The sequence below is a fragment of the Ambystoma mexicanum genome, chromosome 12, assembly GCF_040938575.1.
Source record: "Ambystoma mexicanum isolate Mex_15411 chromosome 12, UKY_AmexF1_1, whole genome shotgun sequence".
Lineage (NCBI taxonomy): Eukaryota > Metazoa > Chordata > Amphibia > Caudata > Ambystomatidae > Ambystoma > Ambystoma mexicanum.
This window is the reverse complement of record NC_090936.1, coordinates 691,226,083-691,252,075: the sequence shown is the minus strand read 5'-3', so window position 1 is coordinate 691,252,075 and position 25,993 is coordinate 691,226,083. Positions and strand designations below refer to the sequence as shown.

Below are 25,993 nucleotides of genomic sequence, written 5' to 3'. Positions count from 1 at the left end.
CCTATCACTTCACGACCTATTGGTTTGATTTGAAAAAGCGGTACGCCTTATAACTGGGAGGCACCTGACAAACATTGATGTCAATGTCTTTGAGCTGCAAGTTGTTTCTGCACTGAGCATCATCCCCAAGGACGAGCTGATGATTTTGATGTGGAATGTCAAAACTTAGGTGATGAATTGGAATGTAATGCATGCTTAGAAGTCCAGGACTTCCTTAATAAACCCTTGCTGAGGTTTTGTGATGATGTAGAACACCAAGTCTGGCCCAGTTTGATATTCCTCCCTAACTGTGGCAACATGGATTGTTCTGGAAAAATACATCTTTCCTTTCAATGATATGGAGCCATCAAGGAGTTTGGGCTTGTACACGCCGGCTACTGCACGGACCTCACACAGGATGTCTACGGGACTGGACCATCCACAGAGCTGTGTGTCAGATAGAATTCTGGTGAGCCCAGCAGATTCATGCACAGCGTCCAGAGATAATTTGTTATGTCTCGTTAGGTATTGGAAATGATTGCAGTTGGGGAGGTTCCAAGGACTACAGCTGCCAGTGTGTTAGAAATATGAAACTAGTTCAGAGAGCAGTCAGAGATCAAATATGTTGGGTTAGGCCATGGGTTTTCCCAAGAGAGAGCAGAGGTATTTAGTTCCAACAATAGCTGTGTTTTGATTAGTGGTATAGCTTTCAAAGCGCATCACTTGACACTTCAAATATGCAGTAGGACACATACCATCTTTTGGCCGGGTGAAAGTAAAGGTCTGTTAAAATTGATTATGAAATGCTATTCAACTGAACAACTCTTTAGCCACATACTTTCCTAAACCTACCCATTATGGTTCCATGTCTTAAAATCGTGGCAAAAATGGCTGTGTATACAAAATATCACGGCAAAAATGCTGTGGTTTTGCCGGCACAATCATGTAAAGGATGCGGGGGCACCCCTGCAAACCCTGCTGCCCTTAAATGGTATAATGGGTACACCTTTACCGGGTCAAACCACAGCATTTTTGCCACGATTTTTTATTACCTGCAACATTTTGGCTGCGATTTTATACAGACATATTATAGAAGCCAGTTATGACACTGAAAGGAATGGTTTCAAAAGATGCATACTAGACTGCCACATTGTGCACTACTTATGACATATTGTATGTACCTATATGGAAGGATTAAAGAATATAGTAATAATTGTGATTTAGGTTTGCTGTAGAAGATGTACTAATAAATGATCAGTTCATGTATATAGCACTGCCAAGGTAACACACTCTTGAAAATCTATCCCCAAGATGAGACTTTTGATAAAGATGACGAAATATATAAATACAATGAGTGCCTTCATGAAAATAAAAGTGGTAATTGTATTAAATGATACAAGTTAGCCTGCATGGGCCTGGTCCCCATGAATATAATGGAATTCTAACAGGCCATAAAATACATCAACAAAGACAAAAGATGGTTGGGCACTGTCGGGATATAAAACCTTATTTGATATTTTGCACCTAATCTTTAGCAATGGTCAAACATGAAAGACAGTAGCTCTTATGAGGCCACAGCTGCTAGGGGCGGCTTGCGCTATGGAAAATGCTTACTCTGCTAGGTGGACCTTTATACCAATAAGTGGAACAAGGCGGGAATTTGGCTACGATATGTGGAATTAAGTCAGGACTAACATTTGTAGATGGAAAAACACCTGGGATGCCCTGTGTCAGCAAAGCCGGCAGGTAGCCCTCAATGACCAGCAGGAGTTCACCCCATGAAGTGAGAGAATGAGTGTTTCTCCAAGGCCATATGATGTATCTTGTTAAGGAGCTCATTGTAAGCTGCAGAACATTTATTAAAAAAAAGGACTTTCCACATTGGGGGTTGTTACTGCTTATTGTTTAAAAGGGGCTATGCCACATGATATTATAAGGTAATTAACTGACTCTGCCTCATGCTATTCTTTCCAAATGTGTTGTGCCGGTTTTGTTTTACCCAACACATCCCTGTGAAACACTCGCACAAATAACACACAACTAGGAAAGTGTCTGAAACAAATTGCATAGAAAAAAATGGCAATCAGCTCAAAAAGCAAATTTAACAGACGACGTTTCTATAATAGCAAGGCTGAACAACTCTTAATTATCCGATACAGATAGTCAATACAAAATCATATGATCATCGCAATTTGTAAAACAATTAAATGTTTCATCCAAATGTATACTGAACAAAGAGTGTTGTCATGAAACATCTTTTGTTGACATCCTGCAAATAACACCATCCAAAAGCTTGCCAATCTTCTCTTCTTGAGGTGTCACTTTATACAGCTGTACAGACAAAAAAATGAAAAGGGAATAAACACAAAGAATCAGTTGAAAAGGGAGAAACAGGCTAATTTTATTTCTGTTCTGTCATGAAAGACAAGATTACAAGCACTTATTTTTCAGGTTTTATTTCAGATTTCAAATGCTCATATAGGGAGTTACAGGGAATTTCAGTGAGCAGTTATAACCCAATGGACCTTGTGCTGCTCGGGAACTCGTTAACATGCTTAAAAATGCATGGCAAAAGATACACATTGATACCGTTCATCTACCCCAAAATGGAATGACAAGTAACCCATAAAATGTTGTGCTAATACTTAACTGAGCAAAGTACCATGGGTTTAACCTAACAAATCAACCAGTGTCACCTGGTGCGACTACTGCAGGCCAATCACCCTCTAACATAACTAAGTGGTAGTAATTGATTCGTTAGGTTAAACGCATGGTACTTAGCTCAATGAAGTGTTAACCCAACCTCTTGAATTGTAGTTTTACTTCATTTTGAGCTTACAGGATAACACTAAACAGACACCAAGTATAGCAGATTATATCACGTCAAGGGATGAGGATATTAAAGCTCTCTTTTCTCCTAGAGGTAGCACTCTCAATGCCTTTAAAAATATTTCTTCTGCTACAGAAACAGACAAAAATGTGTCAAGCTAGAACCCCTATCAAAAAAAGAAATCAATATATATTTGGGAGAAGACTACTATGAGACAATATTTTGACCAACAGAAAATACCAAGACTGTTAAGGATATTAATATTTCCGAATTTTAATAATCCTGAGGAAGCTGATCTAGCAGAAAAATAGGAGGAGAACCTCAATCAAGGCTTAACTTTGATGGAACTCCTGATAGAACATGCAACTAGAGCATGATAGAGTTGTTGTCAAACAGATAGAGGAAGTAAAAAAAAAAAAGAAAACTTATGAATGCAGTACCTGCAACTATAGAAAATAATTATTAAAAAAAAGGTAGGAGATTTTGAAGGCATGCCAAAATGAAGTCAAATTAAGAAAGTATCAAATTTTATTTAGAGACCAATGTGATTACCATGATGATCGAGTATATACTTTCCAAACGAAGTATGAGGGCGGATTCAATGTACCTGGTTGCTATGATAAATTAAAAATTAATCCCATCAGTGATATCCTATATGAATCTGATAAATTTGAGAGACACGGTCGGTGCATCTATTACAGATATTGGAAAATGTTGATTGGGTAGAAGACTTATGCCTTGCGACGTTGGGTGTGAAGGACCTATACACATCCATTGGGCATAAACTAGTTATGAAGACCTTAGAATACACATTTGCCAATAGATCTGCATCAATTTTTTACATACGGTAATGCTGAAAGAACTGGTGGAATACACCTTGCATAACAACGTTTTCCTATTCAACAACAACACGTTTAGGCAAACCAGACGGGTGGTCATGAGGGCAAATTATGCACCATCTTTGGCTAATCTATTTATGGGGTTCTTTGAGGATTCACGTGTATATCAAGAAAATCCATTTATATCATGTATAAAACTTTGGACGCAACCTAAGTAAACTCCAGACAAAACAGTATATCGCCCTCCGAGCGGTCATTGGCCTCTCCAAATTGGACCATATGTCGGATGCCAGGAGAGCTGCACACTGGTTGCACATCCGGGAACAGATTAAATTCAAAACATATCCCTGGTCCACCATTGTCTTTATAACACTGGTCCGAACTACCAGTCATGGTGTGTAGAGAAATACACCCCCACCTGCCCTCTGTGGTCGTCTAACTCTCACCTCCTCAAGATCCCCAAGTTCAACCGCCCCTCAGCAGGGGACAAGAGTTTCCCAGTCAAACTTTGAAACAATCTGCCACTTACTCTCAGAAAAGAACAGGCCTACTGGACCTTCCGCAGAAACATGAAGAAGTGGCTCTTCAACTGACTACACCCCCACCAAGACTATTGGATCCCCCTCTGCCTTGCCCCAGCCCCCTCTTAACTTCTTATTTATAGTAAAATGTAACTCCTGTACCTCTTTTCAAGTAATGTAGCCTGTAACCTTGCACCCCAATGAAACTAGCGCCAATATATCCCCGTGTTTTGAGCGCTGTAATAAATGCATAAAACAAAATGATTTTTACTGAAATTGACTTTGACGTACACCTTTACGTCAAGGGTAATGCAATCATGTCTAAAATCTTCAGAAAGCCTACTGAGGCTAATTCAGTCTTGTTGGCCAGTAGCTTCCATAAACCAAGTGTTTTAAGGAATATCCTGATTGGGGAATGCATAAGGGCACGTAGGAACCGTAGAGAGTTGTGAGAGTTCAAATACGAACGTAATGTGTTGGATGATGGGTTCAGAGAAAGAAGGTATACTAGTGAAGTTCTGACACATGCAAGAAGGAAGAGCCTAGGTTTCAACTGGCAAGATTTTCTTCAGCCAAAACCAGACAAAACTCAAAGAGTTGCAGACTGTCCGAATGATTACACAATATTCTGCTGAAAACATTAAATTGTATAGAATATTCCATGAACATTGGCACATTCTTACTCTAGACCCGGATTTACAATCTTATATAACAGAGATACCTAATCTTGTGTATACGAAAGCTACTGCACTCAGAAATCAGTTGAGCGCTACATTCTTCAAACCAGTAACGACACCCAAAACCTGTTTACATCAAAATCGCAAGAGATTTTATAAATGCGGTACCTGTAACATGTGCCAGTATAATAAGAGAAAAAGTTTCCTGTAAGGCAACTCCCGTTCCCTGCACACTATCTGGGGCTCAGAAATAAGCCAAACTGTTAAGAAAACAAATGGTCCCTTCTACATAGGACACATATTGTATATGAACGGTAATTTATAACATTTGATTGTGTTATGTTTTATACTCTTTATCAGCAACTGGATTTCCTCAGTAGTATTTTCAAGATATTTATAGATCACAATTCAATCACTAGTTCAAACAAGATTTATTGTTCATATGGCCCACGCGTTTCGAGAAACACTCTTCATAAGGAGCATACAATCATTATCTATAAAGAAATTCAAACAAATGTGTATCAATCAATATGTGCCATTATACCCAGGAATGCAAGAGTACTAGGATCAATACTGAAGAAGAACCGAGGATTTCTGATTTTATAAACTGTAGAACCGAATTTGTTGTTTACTATAGTGTGTTCATGCGGACTAAACAATATTGGAAGTACAATTCGCAAGCTCAGAATTTACATCAGGGAACAACTTCAGTAAATTAAACAAAGAGGATGCAAATCTGCCCCTATCTGTTCACTGTCAAAAATGCCATCAAATGGACAATAAGGCTGACACACGTTTCATTAGATTAAAAACGATACCAAAAGACCCCAGAGGGGGAGATAAAGAAAAGCCTGAGAAAGGCAGAGGCAAAATCCATTTGCAAATATAGGAATGTGGTCAAAGGTCTAAATACAGAATTCCACAAGATGGGGGGCTTTCTCTGAAAACAAGGACCACTGTAGGGAAGATTTGGTGCATTTCAGCAAGTTACAGCTTTCCTCTGTCCAAACATTCTTTGTAAAAAGGGCAACAAACTGCATAACTAGTCTTCTGCACAAATAAATCACTAAGAGGTACATCTAGGGAACATTGGGCTTTGGGTAAGTTCACATGCAATGGGATGCATTAGTGCATAGTGGATGGATGATCCAATGTACCCAAATTACTGTGGGTTCAATTGTTAATGCAAAGGAAAATGACCAAATAATGTGAAGGGATGTCGAGAAATGGAACGTACAATAAATTCTTGTATATTGTTAGAACACTTGTGATATGTACCCAACACCAAGGCTTTTATATTACTGATCAGAGAGGTCAGCAGATCTCATTGTATCAGCGGCAATTACACATTTCTGAGATCTGTGTGATTAGTTGATCATGAATCCATTTCTTGAGATATTTTGTTGGCCATTTGGGCTTAGACCATGTTAGGTTCTGACAAAGATGCGAACAGCATCTATCTAATGAACGAAAAAACATTTGAGACTCAACTTCGACACAGGTCATTACACTAATAATGCAATAACGGCAGTTGGTTGTTTAGCGGATTGGGTTTATTTTTGAAGTTTCGAGTGTGAAAGAATTAGTTAGCCACAAAATCATTTGACAAAACTCTCCTTAATCAGCTTTGTTTATGTGCCTTGAGTTTGTTTGATGGTGTGTGGTATTTTGAAGAGGAATAATCCATTAATAATTTATATAGGTATACATGAACAAGCTAGTAGTCTTTTACGATTCATCAGAGTGAACACTATTTACGAATATACGAGCGTGTAATAAATATTTGGTTTTAATGTTTGGAATGTTTTGAGAAAGGGTGGACCAAGGTGTAACGTTCATTAATGGTAAGTGGAACTGCGAATAGCGATCTCAGGGTGTTCTATGTGTTTATTTTCTGCAAGGTGTTTTGATATGGTAAGTAGGAGTGCCTTCTTACGCCACGTGTCAAACATCACAGATGTTCCGACGTCATGGTCACTATAAATACAGTCGAAAATTAAATGGTGGCGCCAGCTGCCATTCGGAAACGCAGCGTAATTTTGCCACTAGGACGATGGGCCCAACAAACCCATCTTTAAGTAAGTGATTGGATTTTAAACAGCATCTAGATTGGTGAGAAGTGTTGGTTATGATAGAGTAGGTTCATTGAATGACAACTCTTGAATTAAAGGATCAATGTACACATTTTTCAGATCATTGATCTGTTGCTTTCCTGACACGTTATATCTGCAATTTCCTATGGATGTTTAGCAATTAGAAGCTTTGAATAGGAGGTAAGAATAACCTCAATTACTTTTGGTGTCCTGGTGACGGTTATTGAATGGCCTATTATGTTGATTACAAGTAGATACAAGCTTTCCATTATGGTTAAATTGCATAAATTACAGGGATTTAACAATTTGAAATGGACTTGTTAAGTTAATGGACTTTGAAGAAGTATTTAGCCAGACACATTTAGAGCATTTTCCTAGACCTGGAAAGTTCAGGTAACCTACTTACAATTACTATAACATTGAAAGAGTGGTCTAATATACATGTTTGTGGTAGTCTATCAATAAACAATTTTGTAAATATAATTACAGGGTTTGCTGCCACATAGAAACCGAGAACTGTTTCCTATGCCCATGGGTGATGCTTGAAAATTGTGAGCAGTGGCACTGTTGGTACATTACTATAACAAACAATCCTTTTGAAACGGTAAATATTGATAGATCTTGAATCAATCTTATTTAGACACAGTGAGGTGGCACCAGTGATTGTGTAGATGCTATGCTTGTACTATTGGACACTTCAGAGCTATTATTTCTAGTTGAACCTATATGCCTTCCATTAAGAGGTTACCAGGCTAATTGTTTAAGTGATAGTCTTCAGGTGAGATACCAATCAGGTGCATTGGTGATGGGTGCATGAGCACAACAGTAAATGTGGATATCTTCAAGATATGACACAGGGTTGAGCACCGGATATGCAAGTGCTCTTTGCTTGGTAAATGAATTAGCTAGATCAAGTAAACTAATTGATGTATTAATGTATCTTTCTCCTTTTCCCCTCAATTTATGATGGTTACACTTGTGGATAACATTGACATGACATGACCTATGGATACTTCCTTTTCTATGGAATGCGATTATAAAACTATTGGTAATGTTTAAAATGGGATCTATGTGTTATGATTCAGAATACACTAGTAAAACACTAGTCAAAGAATACAGATAGGACAACCGAAAAAGGATACACTCGAGACGTTCTGAAGTCCCTTGATCTGATGTGAAACGACGTTGTCAAGTGAAACCTTCCAACTAATGTCACTCTCTGACTAGTAAATTCGACAGTCAGAGGGAGCTATTAGTGGAAAGGGCGTAATTGGAATTATACCACCAGGCTGTTGAACCAAAAAAGGGATAATTAGGAACTGAACTAAGGCCTAAAGGGCAGTAGCGTCTATCTAGTGTACACTAACTTGTTGATCAGAACAGCCACGGATAGGTCCCAGGAAATCAGCAGGTATTCCAAAGAAACAACGACAAGGAAGGAAGTTGTTAGAGGAATCTAACCCGGGCGGAACGAGGGCCACACTAGAGTCGGGTTGGTGCATACAGGGTAGCGTCCATTAGTCCAATGCACAACTCTCCAAAGAAAACCCAGTTGGTGGAATGAGGTGAATATAGTTCCAATTATAGGAGTACAATTGCCCTTTTTAGGTAGTCTGAGTTTGGATTTGCGAGGTATACTCCTCTCACAGTTAGCCTTAAATAACCCAGTCTAAACCATGAAGTAGGAGTATGTTCAGAGTAATGCGGCAATATTCAGGTTGGGTAATATGTAATCACTTGTTCTAAGCTGTACTAGCATGGAAGCAGATATTACAGAAAAAGAGAATTCCACCTGAGTAGCAAAGAACCTGGAATGATAGCCAGATGCCGCCTGGATAAGCCACTGATGGCTCCGACAGAAGCTGGTGTTGGGAGTCGGCCGCCGCGTGGAAAAACAGCTGATGGCTCCGACAGAAGCTGGTGCAGGGAGTCAGACGCCGTGTGGAAAACAGCTGATGGCTCCGACAGAAACTGGCGCTGGGAGTCGGCTGCCGTGTGAAGAAAGCAGCTGGTACTGTGTGTACTGGAGCGGGAAGCCGGACGCCGTCTGAGAACAGCTAACAGCCCCTGTTGCGGAGGAACGCAGAGACAGGAGGTTGCCGGCTGGGGAACTGGCGGCTCCGAAAGGGTGCAGCTGTTCGGACACCGTGATGGAAGCCGGTGTCAGAAGCTGCTCAGGAAACTGGAGCGGGATTAGCTTTAAGCTGAAAGGAGCTGGAAAACTCAAGTCGAGGAAACAACTTCAACTCCGGAACGAAAAACGATCAGAAGCACTGAATGACCGGAAATGTCGTGTTATATACGCATCACATGACTAATGCGTAACACGTCCACAAGAACTCATTAAGTACACATCACATGATAGAAGCCGTGTGTGTTACAAACATAAACAAGGCAGATACGCTTGTGCTAAAAAGAACGTTAAAATTTGGAGGTGATACTTTTATTCAATAGTGGCGCTTACCAGGCAGCCTTCCAAACAGTCTCCAGTGCGTGTAGAATGGCCTGGCAGTTCTGAAGGCCATGTGGGTTGGTAGTACCGGGCTTTTGGAATTTAAAGCAGACGTGCCCGTTGTACCAGAAGGGCTGACAGGTATGACACTATGTGATTACTGCAACCACTTATTACGACGGCTGAAAATGCTGACTTTAAAAAACAAAAAATGTTTAAACAACCCTTACAACACATACATATGCGGGGGGAGACCTCCCGCACCCCTCACCCCCATATTACCATTGTATATATATATATATAAATATATATATATATATATATATATATATAGTAAGGGGGGGGTTTAAAAAACAAAAAGTGTGCATTATTTCGGCCATCTTAATTGTGAGGGCAACATTTTGGGCCATTACCTATAAAATGCACATTTCTTGTGTGTATGGCTTGTAACAATTCTGGATGATTTGTTGGGATAAAAAGACCTGAGTAGGTCGAAACACGGATTGGCTACCCAGTAAAGAAAAATGCAGCCATCATTGACGCGTCTTTTGTGATTTGGAACATTATTGATTGTGAAAGGATATGTTTAACAATTAGGGTGTAGCGCAATTGGTCTCACATTCAATTATACGCCCCATAAGATGTACCTGAGAAATTGTACGATTACACATTTCGGCAAGCAGAACACATGCCAAATGATCGGGGTGATCCTCCAATATAATAATTCTGTGACGATCCAGTTTCACTGTGAAACCCAACAAAGTGAAAAATAGATTTATAACCCTTAGATCTTATAACTGCAACATATATTGGTTCATAGTAAGGCAAAGCAAAACTTTCTATTTCAGTCAGGCAAGGAGCTAGGACATATGGATAACTGTTTTAAAACCCTGCAAGTGCCCCCAACCACTCATGCTCCAATAGAGGTGGGTTAATTAGGGGCTAAACACCCCCAGCTATCCTTCAAAGGTCAAGCCACGCGGTCCCTTTCCCAGTATTTATCCTCGAATGGCTCATGTTCTGATTAAGGCAAGGCAATTTCTCCAACACATACCCACTGCTATGAGTTTAGGTGAAGGGGAAAACTGCCATAAGACTAGAGAAGGACTGGGTTTTATTTTGGAGAGTTCTAGGATGACGCCCAAGAAATTACTCGTGTTGTCTAAAACAAAAGAGTCCTAGCTCCTCTCAACTCATTTCTCTTAGGGGTCCAAATTCAACTATTTGAACACCTTACTACTGCCCCTCCTTAGTTGCAACAAATCACACTTACAACTGTAATTGGAAATATATATATATATATATATATATAAATATATATATATATATATATATAGTTATATTTTATTACAAAATCTTGCATTAAAGAACTCTATTTGATTTTCTTTCCTAAAACCTGCTTGGACTTGTAGTCTCATGACATTTGTAGTCCTGGCATTTTACAAATCCCCAGGTATCCAGCTCCATTCACCAGCAGGGAGGCCCATTGGGTAACAGCTGGACCGACCCAATGCCCAATGCCTAGTCTCCCTTTTAGCAGCCGAGATTGGAAAGTGCCTCAAGCTTACCACAGGGTGTATGCACCAAAACACACCAACCTTGTAGTATTCCAAGTTCTTTCGGCCATCCAATCGTGGATGACTGGCCAAACTCCGCTCATGATGTGAGTCAGGAACCAGATGTGGATTAGGTTCTGTGACTATCCCAGCCAAAACTGGATTCCATTCATCTAGCTTACCCTGCATGGGCTCTGTCCCAAGTCCACAAAAGGGGATGACTGTATGTGTCCATTCCTACTTCAGGGGTAAACATTTGAACTCGCAAGCTACTAACCAGTATGAGAAACCTGAGGGTATTCTCCCAAGTAGACCTCTGGAAACCCTTTTTCAGATGGCCAGGGGAGGGCTGGCGCTCTCAGATCCCAACCTTTGGGGTGGACGAGCAAGGGAGGATCACCTGGGTAAGGGAACCTAGGGTTATGCTCAGAGAATTGCCCCAGTTGAGACACGGTACTGTACCAGGGAAGATGGAGAGGAGGACGATATAGCCGAGGCCTTTGTAGGCTAGAATACTTTTACCCACCTTCCTCCCGTTAAATCTATCCTACCCAGACCTACCATCCCTTCCGTATGTAACACTTCCCCTAGAATCCCACCCCCCGTGACATTCAGAAAAAATTCTCTCAGAATCCTTGCTTTCCTGTTCCCTATCCGAATACTCCCAATCATTCTTCTTCACGTCCCTCTGGTTATTCTGTCCCGAACACCCAATATACGGCATTGACAACAAACTACCATTCCCACAATCGCCCCTGTTCTGATCACGATAAAAACTCTGGTCATTCTTTTCATTCCACAACCCCTACCAACTCCCTAGTAAGAGAACTCCAATCCCATAGAACACTTTCTCCATCCTACCCTGCAGGATACTCAAGAACTTTACCACCCCCAGTTTCCAACCTGAACACTTCTTTACTTTGTAACCGACCACGGACTAATATGAAATCTGTTTAACTGACATGACCCAACTCAAGGGCCAGGCAGAGTCGGGCAATTAACCCGAGTCACACACACCCGATGGCCTTTTCCTTTCGCCACAGGGATAAAAGGTGGAGCAAGAGAGCACAGGAAGAGCAAGGCAGACCGCAAGACGAGACAGCTATCCAGATCCGGCAGTTCAGGAGGAGGAGAAATGCGGCAAATATCGAGAATCTGACAAGGGAGACACGACTTTGCCCTTTTCGACGCAGACCTGCAAAACGTCTGCAGAGGAATTCATAAAACCAAGGACAATGGCCCAAGTCTGCTGCAACAGATGTCAGCGGTAGACACAGCATGTCCACGCTGATAAGCGGGAGCGAGGGAGACTCCTGCTTCGGTGGTACTGGCCTTGCTCCAGTGACAAGCAAAGCCAAGCGGTTCATCACGCCAGTTAGTCGAGGGGAGAAGCGAAGAGCCGGGCTGCAGAGAATGAATGTTGCAAAGTTGCAACTCGAACCAAGTTCAAAGAACTGTAAAAGTGTTGAGGGGAGACCAGCTGCACAGGGAACCGGAACCAAGTGGGTGCTAACTCAAGAGACTCTGTCCAATGCCGGTCTGAGTGAAACTACAGTTACCAGAAGGCTGAGGAGAGCCGACAAGATAGGTCAAAGTGGTCATACAGGAGGTCATGCAAAATTCCTGTACAGTCAAAAGCCTTTAACCTAAAAAAGATAAAGAAAGTGAGGGAAGTGAATCCCACCACATGAGAAAGCAAGGGAAGTGAATTCTGTACACATTGAATATGAATATGAAGTTGGCAAGAGTGAACCCAGAAGAGGGATGCTGACGAGAAGGGGGCACAGTCTAAAGTTCCAAGAAACAGTGTGTTGACAAAAGGGTGACCCGGTCGAGGGATGTCCACTGGAACTGTTTAAAAAGACAGAAATTTGAGAAGGGTTTGAGTGTGAATGAGGGAGATCCAGGGGTGAAGCTATCACCCAAAAGTACATTGAAGCCATAGTGAACCCGGTGGAGGGAGGCTGAGAGTAAAGAGGGGTCAGCGCCTGGAAGAGGGGGACCCAGGGTTACGAATCCTCACACTAAGTGAAAACAAACTGTAATTTTGTTGAAGGCACTTTTGTTTGTTATTTGTATAAACCTATCAGGCCCTTGTAACCAGAAGGCAAAACCATTGAAGGCCTTGATACTGGTAGGAACTGTTTTTGAAGGGTCTGAGCCTGAACGAGGGAGATACAGTGGTGAACTATCACCCAAAGTCCACTGAGAGAAGGAACTGTTATTATTTTGAGATATAATTTGTGAAGAGTAAGTGCCCAGAAAAGGGGGACAGAGGGGTGCATCCATCCCCTACAGAGAATACAGAGAAAAGGAACTTTGTTTTGTTATTGGAATACGTCAGGTACTCAAAGGCAAGTGACTTTCAAAGGAAACAAGACTTGGCCATCGAGGCTCCTGATAGACTGGAACAGAACTGTCGACTCATGCTGGGAAAGCTTGAGTGTGTGCTGTGCTCCAAGATCCCACCTTATTACCCTGTGCTCAAAACATGGGGAAGGGGGACCCAAGATTCTGCATCCTGACATATTATTTGAGAACACTTCTTTCTTTGCTTGAAAACTATCCCATGCCCTTTTTGTATTAGTCGTAAGGTTTGGCATTTGGTTTCTTAGTATAGGCCATTTTTATTTTGACAACGCCACTAGGACTGTCTCATTTTCCTTTGATGGTCGCCGCTCGCTCCCATCCTAGATTTGGGTTTAGATTAGGTGTTTTTCCAACCTGCATACAGTTTAATAAACACCCTTTAACTGTGATTACTTGTGTCTGTCTTTACTATTGCCACCATGAGTTTCTTACACTAGGCATAAAAAGTCACTTGCTAGCTCAGTTCCCCACATGCTCACTGCACACCATTTCTTAAATTGCCAGGCGCGCACCCGAGAAAGTACAAGCAAGCACTGTTTACTGGCAAACTACGCTACGAGCAGCAAAAGAAAAGCTAGCCGCAGGAGTGATTATAATGCAACACCGTTCGTGGATATAAAGAGGACTGCTTCTTTAAGCGAGTTCTAGTATGTTAGTCACATGATGCTCGGACCCTACCCCAGTGACAGGAAGTGAACCATAAATACCCAGACCACAGCGCACCCTGCGCGCGCACCCGAGAAAGTACAAGCAAGTACTCTTTACTGGCAAGCTACGCTACGAGCAGCAAAAGAAAAGCTAGCCAGAGGAGTGATTATCATGCAACACCGTTCGTAGATATAAAGAGGACTGCTTCTTTGAGCGAGTAAATATTTCTCCATTGGTGAATGAGATAATTATTGGTACCTTGGTGCTGATAGACGTACCCCACCTGAGTTCCCCACTTATGGACTGTGGAGCCCGCTTAGTGGTGGAATGTGGAGCCCCTGCCAGTGTTGTATTAATTGTAGTCCTTTATCTATTTTGTCCATAGGTTCTAGTATGTTGGTAACATGATGCTCGGACCCTCCCCCAGTGACAGGAAGTGAACCATAAATACCCAGACCCCAGCGCACCCTGCGCGGGCACTCGAGAAAGTACAAGCAAGTACTGTTTACTGTTTGCTGTGCGGCAAGCGGTAAGCAGGGTGTAGAGTGGAGCGCACTGGTAGGCTGAAAGTTGGGGAAATTTTGCTAAGATAATTTAAAGGTTAAAAACACTGCCACTGTAGAAAAGGTGCTTACTCTCTGCTGGAGGTTAAGACAACAGTAGAGTGTAAGGCAAGTCTAATAATCTATGGAATTATGTTCCCGCGCTAAAACGTGGGGTGAGAACGAAAGGATAATGAAGATACAATGTACCAACTCTAATCTAGACACTGAAAAAGACCCAATAGAACATGCAAACGGAAAATTATTACCAAACCAGGTCTGTTACCAGTGGGAAAACTATCCAAGAGGACATCTGCTGAGAAGGAAATCAGTCGGAATGAGATAGCAGATGATTTAATGTTAAATCTACCATGTACAGACTCTAAGTTGTTTTCATTAGCACTTAAAGATCCAGAAAATACTAATAACGTAATGGCTGATCCATGTATACCAATGAATGAATGCCATGCAATCACGAGATGGGAGAAACAGAACCAATATAATTTAAATGAATTCCATGATGCGAGGAGAAATAATCTCCTCCGTGAGATGTTCAGTATCCAATCAACTAACATAATAACCCCATTAATGAATGAGGACGAGAATAATAAGTTGGATATGGGACCTGTGAATCAAACAATTTTTGGGCGGATACCTAATACCCATGACCCCGTTATTGAAATAACAAAAATAACAAAAAGGGCCACAATAAAGGAAGAAGAAAGTAGAATTATTGTTGACCCTAAAACAGGGCTTTTTACATGCTCCGATAGAATACCGGAAAGTGGAAATTCGATAGAAGGTTGTCTCTCTACCCAACTGAATAATAATAGCCCACGTGTTAGTAACATATCTATATCTAGCAACACAAGTTTTGCAATGATGGCCACTGAAGAATTGTTTGAGGCATTAGAAAGGGTTCTGACTGATTTCGTAGATAAATATGATAATATAGAAAAGAAGCTAGATGTACACTCTATTCTGCTATATCAAAGTATAAATGGAGTGAGGAAAGCCTTCACTGAGGTGGGCGTTAACACAGAAATTCTGCAACTTGCACCTAATTTTTCTGCGGCAGCAGAGGTACTTTTGAAACAAGGGAATGAAGGGAGTAAGAACTGTCCTGAATCCAGCTATACAATATCAGAAAAGATAGAACACAATGAATACGGTAGGAAAAATAGGAACAATATGAAGACAAGAAAACAGAAGAAAGCAGCGATGTATAAAGGTTGTAATGAATGGAAAATGAAGAATGGATGTATAATGAATGAAATAGATGAGGCTGACATTTGCGAAGAATACAAACCGAATACTGAGCTAAAAACCGTGCCATTGTCTAAATCCTCACACATCATGAAGGAACCAAATTATGTAGGTGAACATAAAGTAGTAATACACAAGCACACAAAGATTATACCAACTAATGGAAAAGGAGACGTGGGGAAAATAATAAATAATAAGAATCAAACATGTTTTGCTGCCTCCCCTACGAACATAGGGGCCCCAACATTAGATGAATGGATACTATGCTAAAAAAAAAAGAAAGTAGGAAAAGCCAAGAGAGAGAATGAAGGAGGCATATCTAATAAGGTGCTAAAAGACATACAGAATTTATTTGTCGACCCAGTGATATCTAATATAACAGACCTAAGAGCTGATAGCTGTCCTAAACAGATAGCAAGGAACAACAGGGAAGAAGACCTAGACAGAAAATCTGTAAATTTTCATGAAGATGAAAAGGAAGAAAATAATACTCCAACATATAAGAGTGATCTAGCGAATTATATCAGAGCTTTGCAATTTCAGGCAATAGAATAATCACAAAAGGTTGAGGTACTTAATAGAAGGCGAATTTTGGATATCTGTGCAACGATTGTTCCATTGAGGATGGTGAACTCTAGCGACTTCAAAATTGTAGATCAGCGAATTACACCGAAGCAAGCGATTACTAATGTATGGTGTAGTGACAATGTCATTTTTGAATATATATTAGAATTTCGTTTTCTATTTGACCAAGTGGGATACAAATGTCAACAAACATCCATGTGTAAAGTGAAAAATCCAACAAATACCTATCCATACTAGCTGGAAGAAACCAATAGAAGTAGATACTAGAAAAGTCTCACCAAATAACCCAGTAGGAGTAACAGGTAATAACAACGAAATAGCTTGTCCTACTGTGCAGAATAAAGGAGACACTTCGAAGGCTAGTGACAATCTGATAAAAACCTCTAAATCTGAAAGAAGGGAAGATGGGAATTTGGAGGGCTATTGGCAGTGGTTACCAGCAACCTTTAAAACCCATTTTCATCAGTGTCCCTGATGAGATAGGAGTCCTTATGTCATGGAACACCCGTGTGAACTTACATTATGCTGTGGAGGGTGGGCTACTAGAAAATATAGACTTGTTCTGTATAGTGGCACTCCAAGAAACATGGTTACATAACGCATGTGACTTTGATGGGTGTGATACCATACAAAGCTTAGCCACTAAAGGGAAAAAAAGGACGCCCAAAAGGAGGACTGATAATCCCAATTAAAAGTCCTTGGACTGTCGAAAATACCAAATGGTCCACTGAGATGGTATTAGCAGTGATTGTCAACACAAATTTGATAGAATTCCCACAGGTATTGGTAATTAATATATACAATCCTCTTAATGGAACAGATGATAAAATAAACATATCCACAGTGTCAAAAATATTACATGAATACCGAAAAGAAATCCCCATAATCCTAGTAGGAGACTTTAATGCTAAGATTGTGCTACCTGACAACCCAATAGCAACAGGAAATCGATCGGGACCTATTGAGCATGGTCTTTCCAATCGCAGTGGTAGAATATGGGCTACTATGCTTTTAAAACAACAGATGAGGATGCTCAATGAAAATACTGTAAGTGATGCTGCTCGATGTGTGACGAGGGTAGGATATGGTAGTGTCTCAACAATTGATTACATGTTTGTGAATGATTATGCCAACAATTTGGCAATACATATGGCTGCAGGGGTAAGAGAAGAAAGCGACCATCTCCCGCTCTACTTACTGACGAAATTCCTGAGAATAGAGAAGGAGTACCAACTAAACGGCAAAATACAAATTAACGAAGCAGCAAATAGATTGATTTGGAATCCTACAAAATTGGCAAAAGCAAATGAGATTGCACAAATTGAGCTAAAAAACTTTATTGAACAACAAATAATAGGTAATGAAGAACATCCCCACAAAACGATTAAGGTTTTTAAACAAATAGTAAATAATATTAAAATAGTAACTGCCAAGAAACGGAAATACGTCAGTATGGGAGAGAGATGGAACCTTTCACATAATAATAAGAATCTTGATGGTGAAATAAACAAGGCAAAACCAAAGCTACGGCACACCATTAAAGAAATAGCAAACTCTGTGTTGAGTGAAACTGGCAAAATAATAAAGCAGGTGAAAAAACAACATAGGATATGGCTTCGAAAACACTGTAAAGATAAAGAACAAGAAATATGGAGATATATTGCTGTCAGTGCACAGTATAACAACCATCATGGAATGTGGGAATCAACAATGCTAAGAAGAGATGCTTACCCACAAATAGTGTACCAGAAAATAAATGGATAATCCATGTATAATCAACCTTAGGGATGTCTAAAGGAGATGGGAAAATAAATGAAGCAATAAAAACAGAATGGAAGGGTACATACACCATAGATAGTTTAAAGAAAATAATTGAACGACTACACACCTCAAGGGCAACCGGTCCAGATGGTACATGCAATGCCCTCTTGAAGCCATCACCCGAGCTTTGGGCTAAGGTACTCTTTTGTCTATACCGCTACATAGGAAAAATGGTGTCATCCCTGAAACTTGGCTTGAAAGTACCATCCTCCCCATTTACAAAAAGGGTGTGAAGTGTGACCCAAAGAACTACAGAATGCTAGCTATGTTAGATATTCCTGCGAAAATATTTGCCAAGGTCTTGCTCATAGAACTAAATGAGGGTATATATGAGAATAACATACTTCCAAAAAACCAAGCTGGCTTTAGGGCAAAATTATCAACCGTCCATAATATTATTAACTTAGTATCTGCAGTTGAATACTCCTGGGAGGTGAGGAAACTACCAGTATATGCAGCTTTTATAGATGCAGCTTTTGATACCATTATAAGAGAAAATCTATGGAGTAAACTAAAGAAATGGGGGATACCAGGTGGCTTGTTATTTATGATACAACAGCTCTATCTAAATACGTCGGTACGCATTAGACTTGATGTTGAAGGAAGACTATCCAAATCAATATTAACCCACCGTGGAGTTAAACAGGGCTGCACATTGGCAGCGACGCTGTTTAATTTTTTACCTTGCAAATTGTCTAAATGAAATATGTGAAGGGAACACAGATATGATTAAGATTGCCAAGCTGCAGCTGTGTTGGTTGGGATACGTAGACGATCTAGTTCTATTGGATTATACTCCCCATGGGCTACAAAATAAGCTCAATAGCCTGGCAAAGTTCACGAAAGTAAATGGGTTAGAGACAAATATTAGTAAAACTAAGGTGATGGCCTTCCTAGACAAAAGAAAACAAACTAAAAATGGTATATTGGAAAAACACAAATTGAACATGTAAACTATTATAAATACTTAGGAGTGATTATTGATGACAAACTAAGTTGGAAGCAGCATCACTGGCAAGATTTAAAATGAAATGTTTAAAAATAACCGAAGCCATTAGTGAGTTCATAGGAAGACAAGGTGGCATTTCTATTAACACAGTCTTACTATTGTATTCTTCTAAAATTATATCAAGCCTACTGTACGGTGCAGAGATATGGGGAAAAAAGTTTAGTAAAGAAATATGTATGTTGGAATGAAAAATTTTAAGATAGCTTTTTAGACTTCCTAAAACTGTTTTGTGTGAATACATTTTACTTGATGGTGATTTTAGATATGCAAGCGATATTTTAGATTATAAAGCTGCTATACTATTTGTGAAACTATGCACCTTAAATAACAATACTTATGTAGTAGATCTGAGGAAGATGTTTAATGAAGAAGAAAAAAAGAAAAGCTTTAAAAGCATTTACTTTCTCTATAAGATATATGTGAAATGGGCGAAAAAAAATGCAAGCAGTTGGCTACTCTACTCCCATGCTAAAGTTAAACGCCTATTGAAAGAGTCAATATATACTGTGGCGAAAGAAAGAGATATGGTATGTCTAGCTGCCAAAGCAAATAGTAATATGTTTTTTGAATACTGGACCATGAATACTAGAAAACCTAAATACTTCTATGCTTATCCATGTGCTGACATCTTAAGAACCTATACGTTAGTTAGATATGTTGTGGACGCCTCAAATTGAGATACCTAAGCCGGCAATCATTAGGTGACTCAAATTGCCGTTTCGGTCGCAATCTTTGTATGGAGTCTTATTGGATTATGATGTGTGTTTGGTATCTCTATGTCTTGATATTCTGTTCGAAATTATATGGAAGGTACATGAAATGTAAAGTACTTTGTTTTTTCCCTATGTTTCTTTTTATTCTGTGTATCTTTTGTACCCTTTGTATTTTATTCCCTTTTTTTTCTTTTTGTGTATGCTTTTGTATTACTGTGTATTTCTGTAAATATTTGAAAAGTTGTGTATCAACTAAATCAAATTAAAATAAAAAAATATATATGTTATTTAAGTATAACAAATGCAAAACTATGCAAATCATTGGTGCCAGACTGGACATAATAAGAACTTTAAGATTGTGTAGACTGTGTGGATGTGAAATTTTAGAAACTGCAAAACATCTAATATGTGACTGAGAAAGTTTAGAGAAGTTCAGATATATATCTGAAATGATATAATAATGCATGTACAATTGCAGAAATAGGAAAAATCTGGCAATGTCTTCTTCAAGGTGATGACACTAATTTGATATATCATATGATGAAATGTTTTAGTCTAATTTTAATGATTTTAAAAAATATGTCTATGGGAATTGTATATGTTTGATTGTTTTATTCTTTTTAAATTAAGGTTTAGTGTTCATAGGATGTATTGATGTATGTATCTGTATGTAACATGTAAAGCCAATTGTGCTATATGCATATTAAATAAATAAATAAATTGCCAGGAGTCAATTATTGCCTGCCCTCAACTAGTGGCAAGTGCACATTTTGAGGCCTGCTACTTCCAAACAGGAGGCTAACAAATCCAGTGGTTTACAAAACAGGTCTTAAACTAACAAGGTAGCAATTATTGCTACTACACAGAATATGACAACCTAGAGGTTAAAAAAAAAGAAATCACGATTTGTGTGCACTACTGTACACTGCTTGTTAACACTACCACCATACTGTCCTGAATATACAATCTGGATGGAAAACCCACCCAGGATAAAGAAAAGTGGGGACAGGGTCCCCTTGTGCTGGTAGCCATAGGGACTATGAGTACTAGTCAAAAGTATAATGGAGGACAGGGTCGCTCTGCAATAGTGACTGGTCAGTATTTTCCTAAATGAATAAATGTAAGTAGCAAAAGGTTGACCAAATAGCCTTGCTCACCTAGAAATAGGCTAGGAACACAAAACAGTCAGCACACATACCGGGGGTTTCATAGAATGGAAAAAAGCAGCAAAAGAAAAGCCTATCACTAGCCTGTGTCCAGGTTAATTCACAGAGCGATGAAGATGACCCTTGCATGCACAAATTTATCAGAATACGACACCCATTTTGTACACAGAAAAATGCAAACCAACGAATAGTGGAGCTGTATTTTAGATATTAGCTGATTGAATGTAATGCTGTCCATTAAAATAATGCAATCTCAGAACGGCTTCTCAATGAAATATTTAATGAATGTTAAAACAGATAAAACAGAATACTCAGTTAAATATGCTATTTTGTAAGCTGTAATGAAAGATAGAATTGAATGGTCGTTTTGCATGTTCGCTGTTTTGTGAAAGGGAAGTATAATAAACTGTCCAACACCGACTTAGTATTTTATAAGAAAATGACACTTTTCACAATCATACAAGAGTTCTAGCATATTAATTACCCAAACATTGTCATTACAAGTAAAAATGATATAAAAAGCACATTTCTAATACATGGTGTGAAATAGATTTCACATAGCTTTCATATTTTGTGGTGCTAAAATGTGAGATTCGTTCACCTGCAATGGTACGTTTATACAGAGGTCAGCCCATTTGAAGGCAGGAATACCCTGATCCATTATTCATCCCATTGAATAAAGCTTTAAGAAGGCTACTGGCACATCTGTGTTTACACAGAAATAAGGGGTCTTGTTCTAAAGGACACACAATAAACTAAGCGCAACCTTCATATGGGGAATTCAGCCCAAATAAATAGTCTTCTATATTCAAGCTTATCAGAAGGTTAGCAAGTTCAGTGTCTGGTGGATCAGTAAGTGCATTCATAGAAACAGATGCATCGAACAGGCCATGACCCTTGACTTTGGAAAAGCAATAAGGCCTCATGGAGAATGTATCGGTTTCTTTAAAAGAGCCTATTAAAACTGTATTTTGTTTAAAAGCCAACGGATGGGGTAGGCCACACATGAAGCTGATTTGTACAGCAAAATGTGCACCGAATGATGCATTTAAAGTGGCCATGGGAACTTCATTTTTAGTTTAGCTTCGGAATGGTTTGTCCGATTTAGGAAAAATAAATTGAGTGGTACACTTCATGGAAAACCTCTGAAGGAGAGGGCTTAACTCATAGCCAACACATCTCATTATAAGAATGTACACATGGGCGACTGAAGCAATGAGGACCACCCTACTGGGGTGAGTAAGTGAAGGGAACCTATCACAGGCTCCATCCGATCCCAAAATGTTGTGTCAAATGGTGAAGCATGGGTGGAACTTTGTGTGTATTCAAACTCAAACACATAAGAGGAGAGGAGAGTTTTGGAAAAAGCAGAAAAGAAAAATCCTACTGACAGTGGAAACGGTAATGGGGACTCAAACTGGAAGCAGCTGAAGGACAATCGCCATAAGGAGATCATTTCCAAATGGGACTGAATGCAGAGGTCCTTCCCAAGACAGAACCAAATTGCCAGAGTGATTTTGGGAGAAGGTAGACCTACTGAAAGCAATAGCATAACTATGGTGCTTACCGAAGACGGTTGATGTCCCTACCTCTCCTGGGAACCCTGTTTATATGCTATTCCACTGAAAGGGGGAAAATAGTACACAGTGCATGCACTGTGTTATTGAGAATGAAAAATTGAAGAGGTATAACCTTTGTATTAGAGCTTACCCTTTGCAATTTGGGACCTCTGGGAGATTTACATCCTTTGATTGGTATCTACCATAGCCAATCAAGTAACTGAAATCCCTTCCTTAGATGAACACAAGGACCTGGAGTGTTAAAAGGGAGAACCTGAATCCTAGAGAACGTGCACTCAAGCCTTTAAAATAATTGCACCAAATGTAACCCCACATTATTTTCTATTTCCCATGCCCAAGCAAGGAACTAATAGCGTGTGACAGATAGTGACCAACATTTTAGAATTTAATTCAACCTAGGACCAGAAAACCATACATTAGAACAGTATTTTTCTGATGCCATTACTGGCCAATAGTTGAGAAAAGTACACAAATTGTTTGGTTCCAAACTTTGTCCTGAGAACTGTTACCTTTTTAATCAAACCATCAATGCCAATGTGTGCATCTATATTGTGGGACGTTTCATTCTATAGTATAGAAGAGTATTATATTTGTTGGTTTATGTTTGCACAAATTAGAGTGAAAATATTAGTGAGACAACAGGCAGGTTGTTTTTCCTTTCTGTAGACCGCTTGCATTTCTTTAAATATTGTGGGCGACTTCCCCAGCATTGAAGTAAGAAGCAACACCTTTTGTTCCATTATTTTTATTTTTTAAATAAGACAAAATATTCAAATTAAACACATCTATTTCTTGTACCAGATTGTGGGGTTGTATTGTTGTGATGGGGTTTCTTAGGTCAGGGATATTTCTCTGTAAAGCAGTTAGACCTTTTGAGGTGATTGTTTTTCCTGGTGCAACGTTCCTGGTCTTTTGACTCGGAAAGACTGAAGGGGGTGGTCATGGAAGATTTAGTAAAGATCACCAGGGGAGCAAAGAGAATAATGGTTGGACCAAAAGTGTGAAACCCATTGTTATCCACAAGCATATACAGTGCAGACTCTTTAAATAAATTCTCTGACACTTCTGGGACATGTGTCATAAGAGATTAATCACTCCTACGCTATTTTGATAATCTGTTAATCCTCCTGACAACATAGGAATATGCTTTAACGATCGTGGCGAGGACAAAGTTTCACAGGAAAACTAGGAAAATCATGCTTTTTGGCATACAAATGCTAAATTGGTTTACTGGACTAAAAACTGGTATCTAGTATTTAAACAAAAAACATTGGTATCTTGTTTTCACATACAATAGTGAAGAACACATTTTAGATAACATATCCTATATGCCGTGTCTGTCATGACCATGGCCTCAGGCCTTGGGACTCGGGGTCTCTGGACCCCACTACAATACTCCTACAGGGCTCCAAGAGCACAATCATGCCCCTCTCGGCTCTCCTGGAGCCAGTCCTGGCGCCTTTGTCGCCAGGCTCATGTAGCAGATGGAGCTCCCATTGGGAAATGGATCAACATGGCTGCCACCTTTGGGTTCAGTTCGGAACCAAACCATGCGGTCTAGCATCTTGGGCGTGGTCCGCCCTGAAGGCACCTGGGATAGCTGCAGGCTATTTAAGCCACGCCCAAACTTCTGCACGCGCTTCGCGTTGCTCTGCACTCGCAGCATGAGGTTCACTGTGATCTGTCCGCAGCTTTGCAGGCCTGCATCTGCAAAGAAAAATTAAACACCATTATCCATCCTTACCTGTTTGGCAATCCAGCTCCTCGAGTGTTCCAGTGTCTTCTTTGGAGTTCATCTTCGCCTGGAAGCAACATCCTGGGAAAAAGAGAGAAGACGACCTCATTAGTAAGCGTTCGCTTTCCGCATCTTGCGGAATCGCGCTTACCTTGCGAAGCGCTGTTGGTACTCAACGGCGGTCTGGACACCTTCCACCCTTCGTTCAATGTCCTTCCGATCGCACTTCATCTGTAACATCGCAGCGACTTGCAAGGGAAGAACAATACAGGTTAGCCCGACTACAAAAATGCACATAGCGCCGCGCTCTGCGCATTCACGTACCATCTCGAGCACTGCCCTTTCCATCAGCTTGACGCTATCACCATCCTTTCTGCACCTACGAGAGAAAGAGGAGATTAATCTGGGCAAATACAATTACGGACACATACTACTTAAGAACGATAGACTTACCTCAAGAGCAGAGTTGCAGCGGTCTGGACTTCAGGGCCCGCGCCAGTGAAGCAACTAGGCAGCAAGGTGCCCGACCACAACGCACCCCTGCACAGATCTGCAGGACGGAGAGCGCATCTTACCTAAACTCACAGATCTGCAGGACGGAGAGCGCATCTTACCTAAACTCAAGGTGAGGAATACTCTGGGGGGGGGGGTCGCTGGGGACATCAGGGAGGTGGGCCGCGGAACAAGGAGATTGTAGGCTAAAACTGAACTCCTGTCTTCCAGAATTGATCCTTAGCAGAACGGGTACCCGAGGAAGGCAGGTCCAAGTCGGAGGCAATCCAGCCAGGTTGAGGGGCGTCCCTGTGGATACAAGGTGAGCGTTACAGAACGCGAAGACATTCAAATATTATAACCCACCCGGGCGCCAGCATGGAAACCTCGGAAACTGACAAGTTAGCTCAGTTGTTGGGGCAGTTACGCGCGGAGGTACATTCGGCCCGACAAGAAACCAACGCCTTCCGGAGATAACTAATTGTGGCTAAAGAACGTACTGATGACCTCAGCAGACAAATCATTCAATCACAGGCTGGACAAGCCCTGTTGCCTGGAATTAGCCCATCGACCCCGACCCCAACGAGCACTCCGGTGCAGATCACCCTTCCTGGAGCTTTTTCATTAGCTCCACCGGAGCGCTTTTCGGGGGATCCTCGAAGGTATGCTACCTTTATGAATCAGTGCCGCCTCCATTTTCTTTGCAGACATTAGGCGTTTCCCAATGACCAGTCACAAGTGGCTTTTGTGTTGTCGAATCCGAGTGGCAGTGCGGCTGACTTGTCTGTGCCGTTCATTAGCTGGGATGATCCACTGTTACATGATTTTGGGGGCTTTCAATAGGAACTGGAAAAGCTTTTCGCCCGTCGTTCACATGGGCAGACCTTGGACAACAAACTCCTGTCCCTACGTCAGGGAAACCAAGATCTGTTGACATACATAGCTACCTTCAATCGGCTGGTGCTCGAAGCAGAATGGCCGGAGGATAAAAGAACCACCTTGTTCCACCGGGGCTTGCAAGGGGAGTTAAAGGATGTGCTTGCCCAAGTGGTAGACCCACCCAAGGACTGTGCCGAATTCATTAACCTGGTAGTTAAACTTGACCATAGGTTGCAAGAT

At 40.6% G+C, this 25,993-nt stretch overlaps 1 protein-coding gene across 2 annotated transcripts in view; it reads right to left on the bottom strand.

Moving 5' to 3' along the window:
- Positions 1-2,170: 2,170 nt before the first annotated feature.
- The window catches only part of TPRKB (TP53RK binding protein), a 139,344-nt gene continuing 115,521 nt past the window's right edge, over positions 2,171-25,993 (bottom strand). For both annotated transcript variants that reach the window (XM_069629227.1, XM_069629228.1), the window contains exon 5: positions 2,171-2,310. In XM_069629227.1, coding sequence (XP_069485328.1) covers positions 2,224-2,310 — 87 coding nt within the window. In that variant the 3' untranslated portion in view covers positions 2,171-2,223. The remainder of the gene's footprint in view (positions 2,311-25,993) is intronic.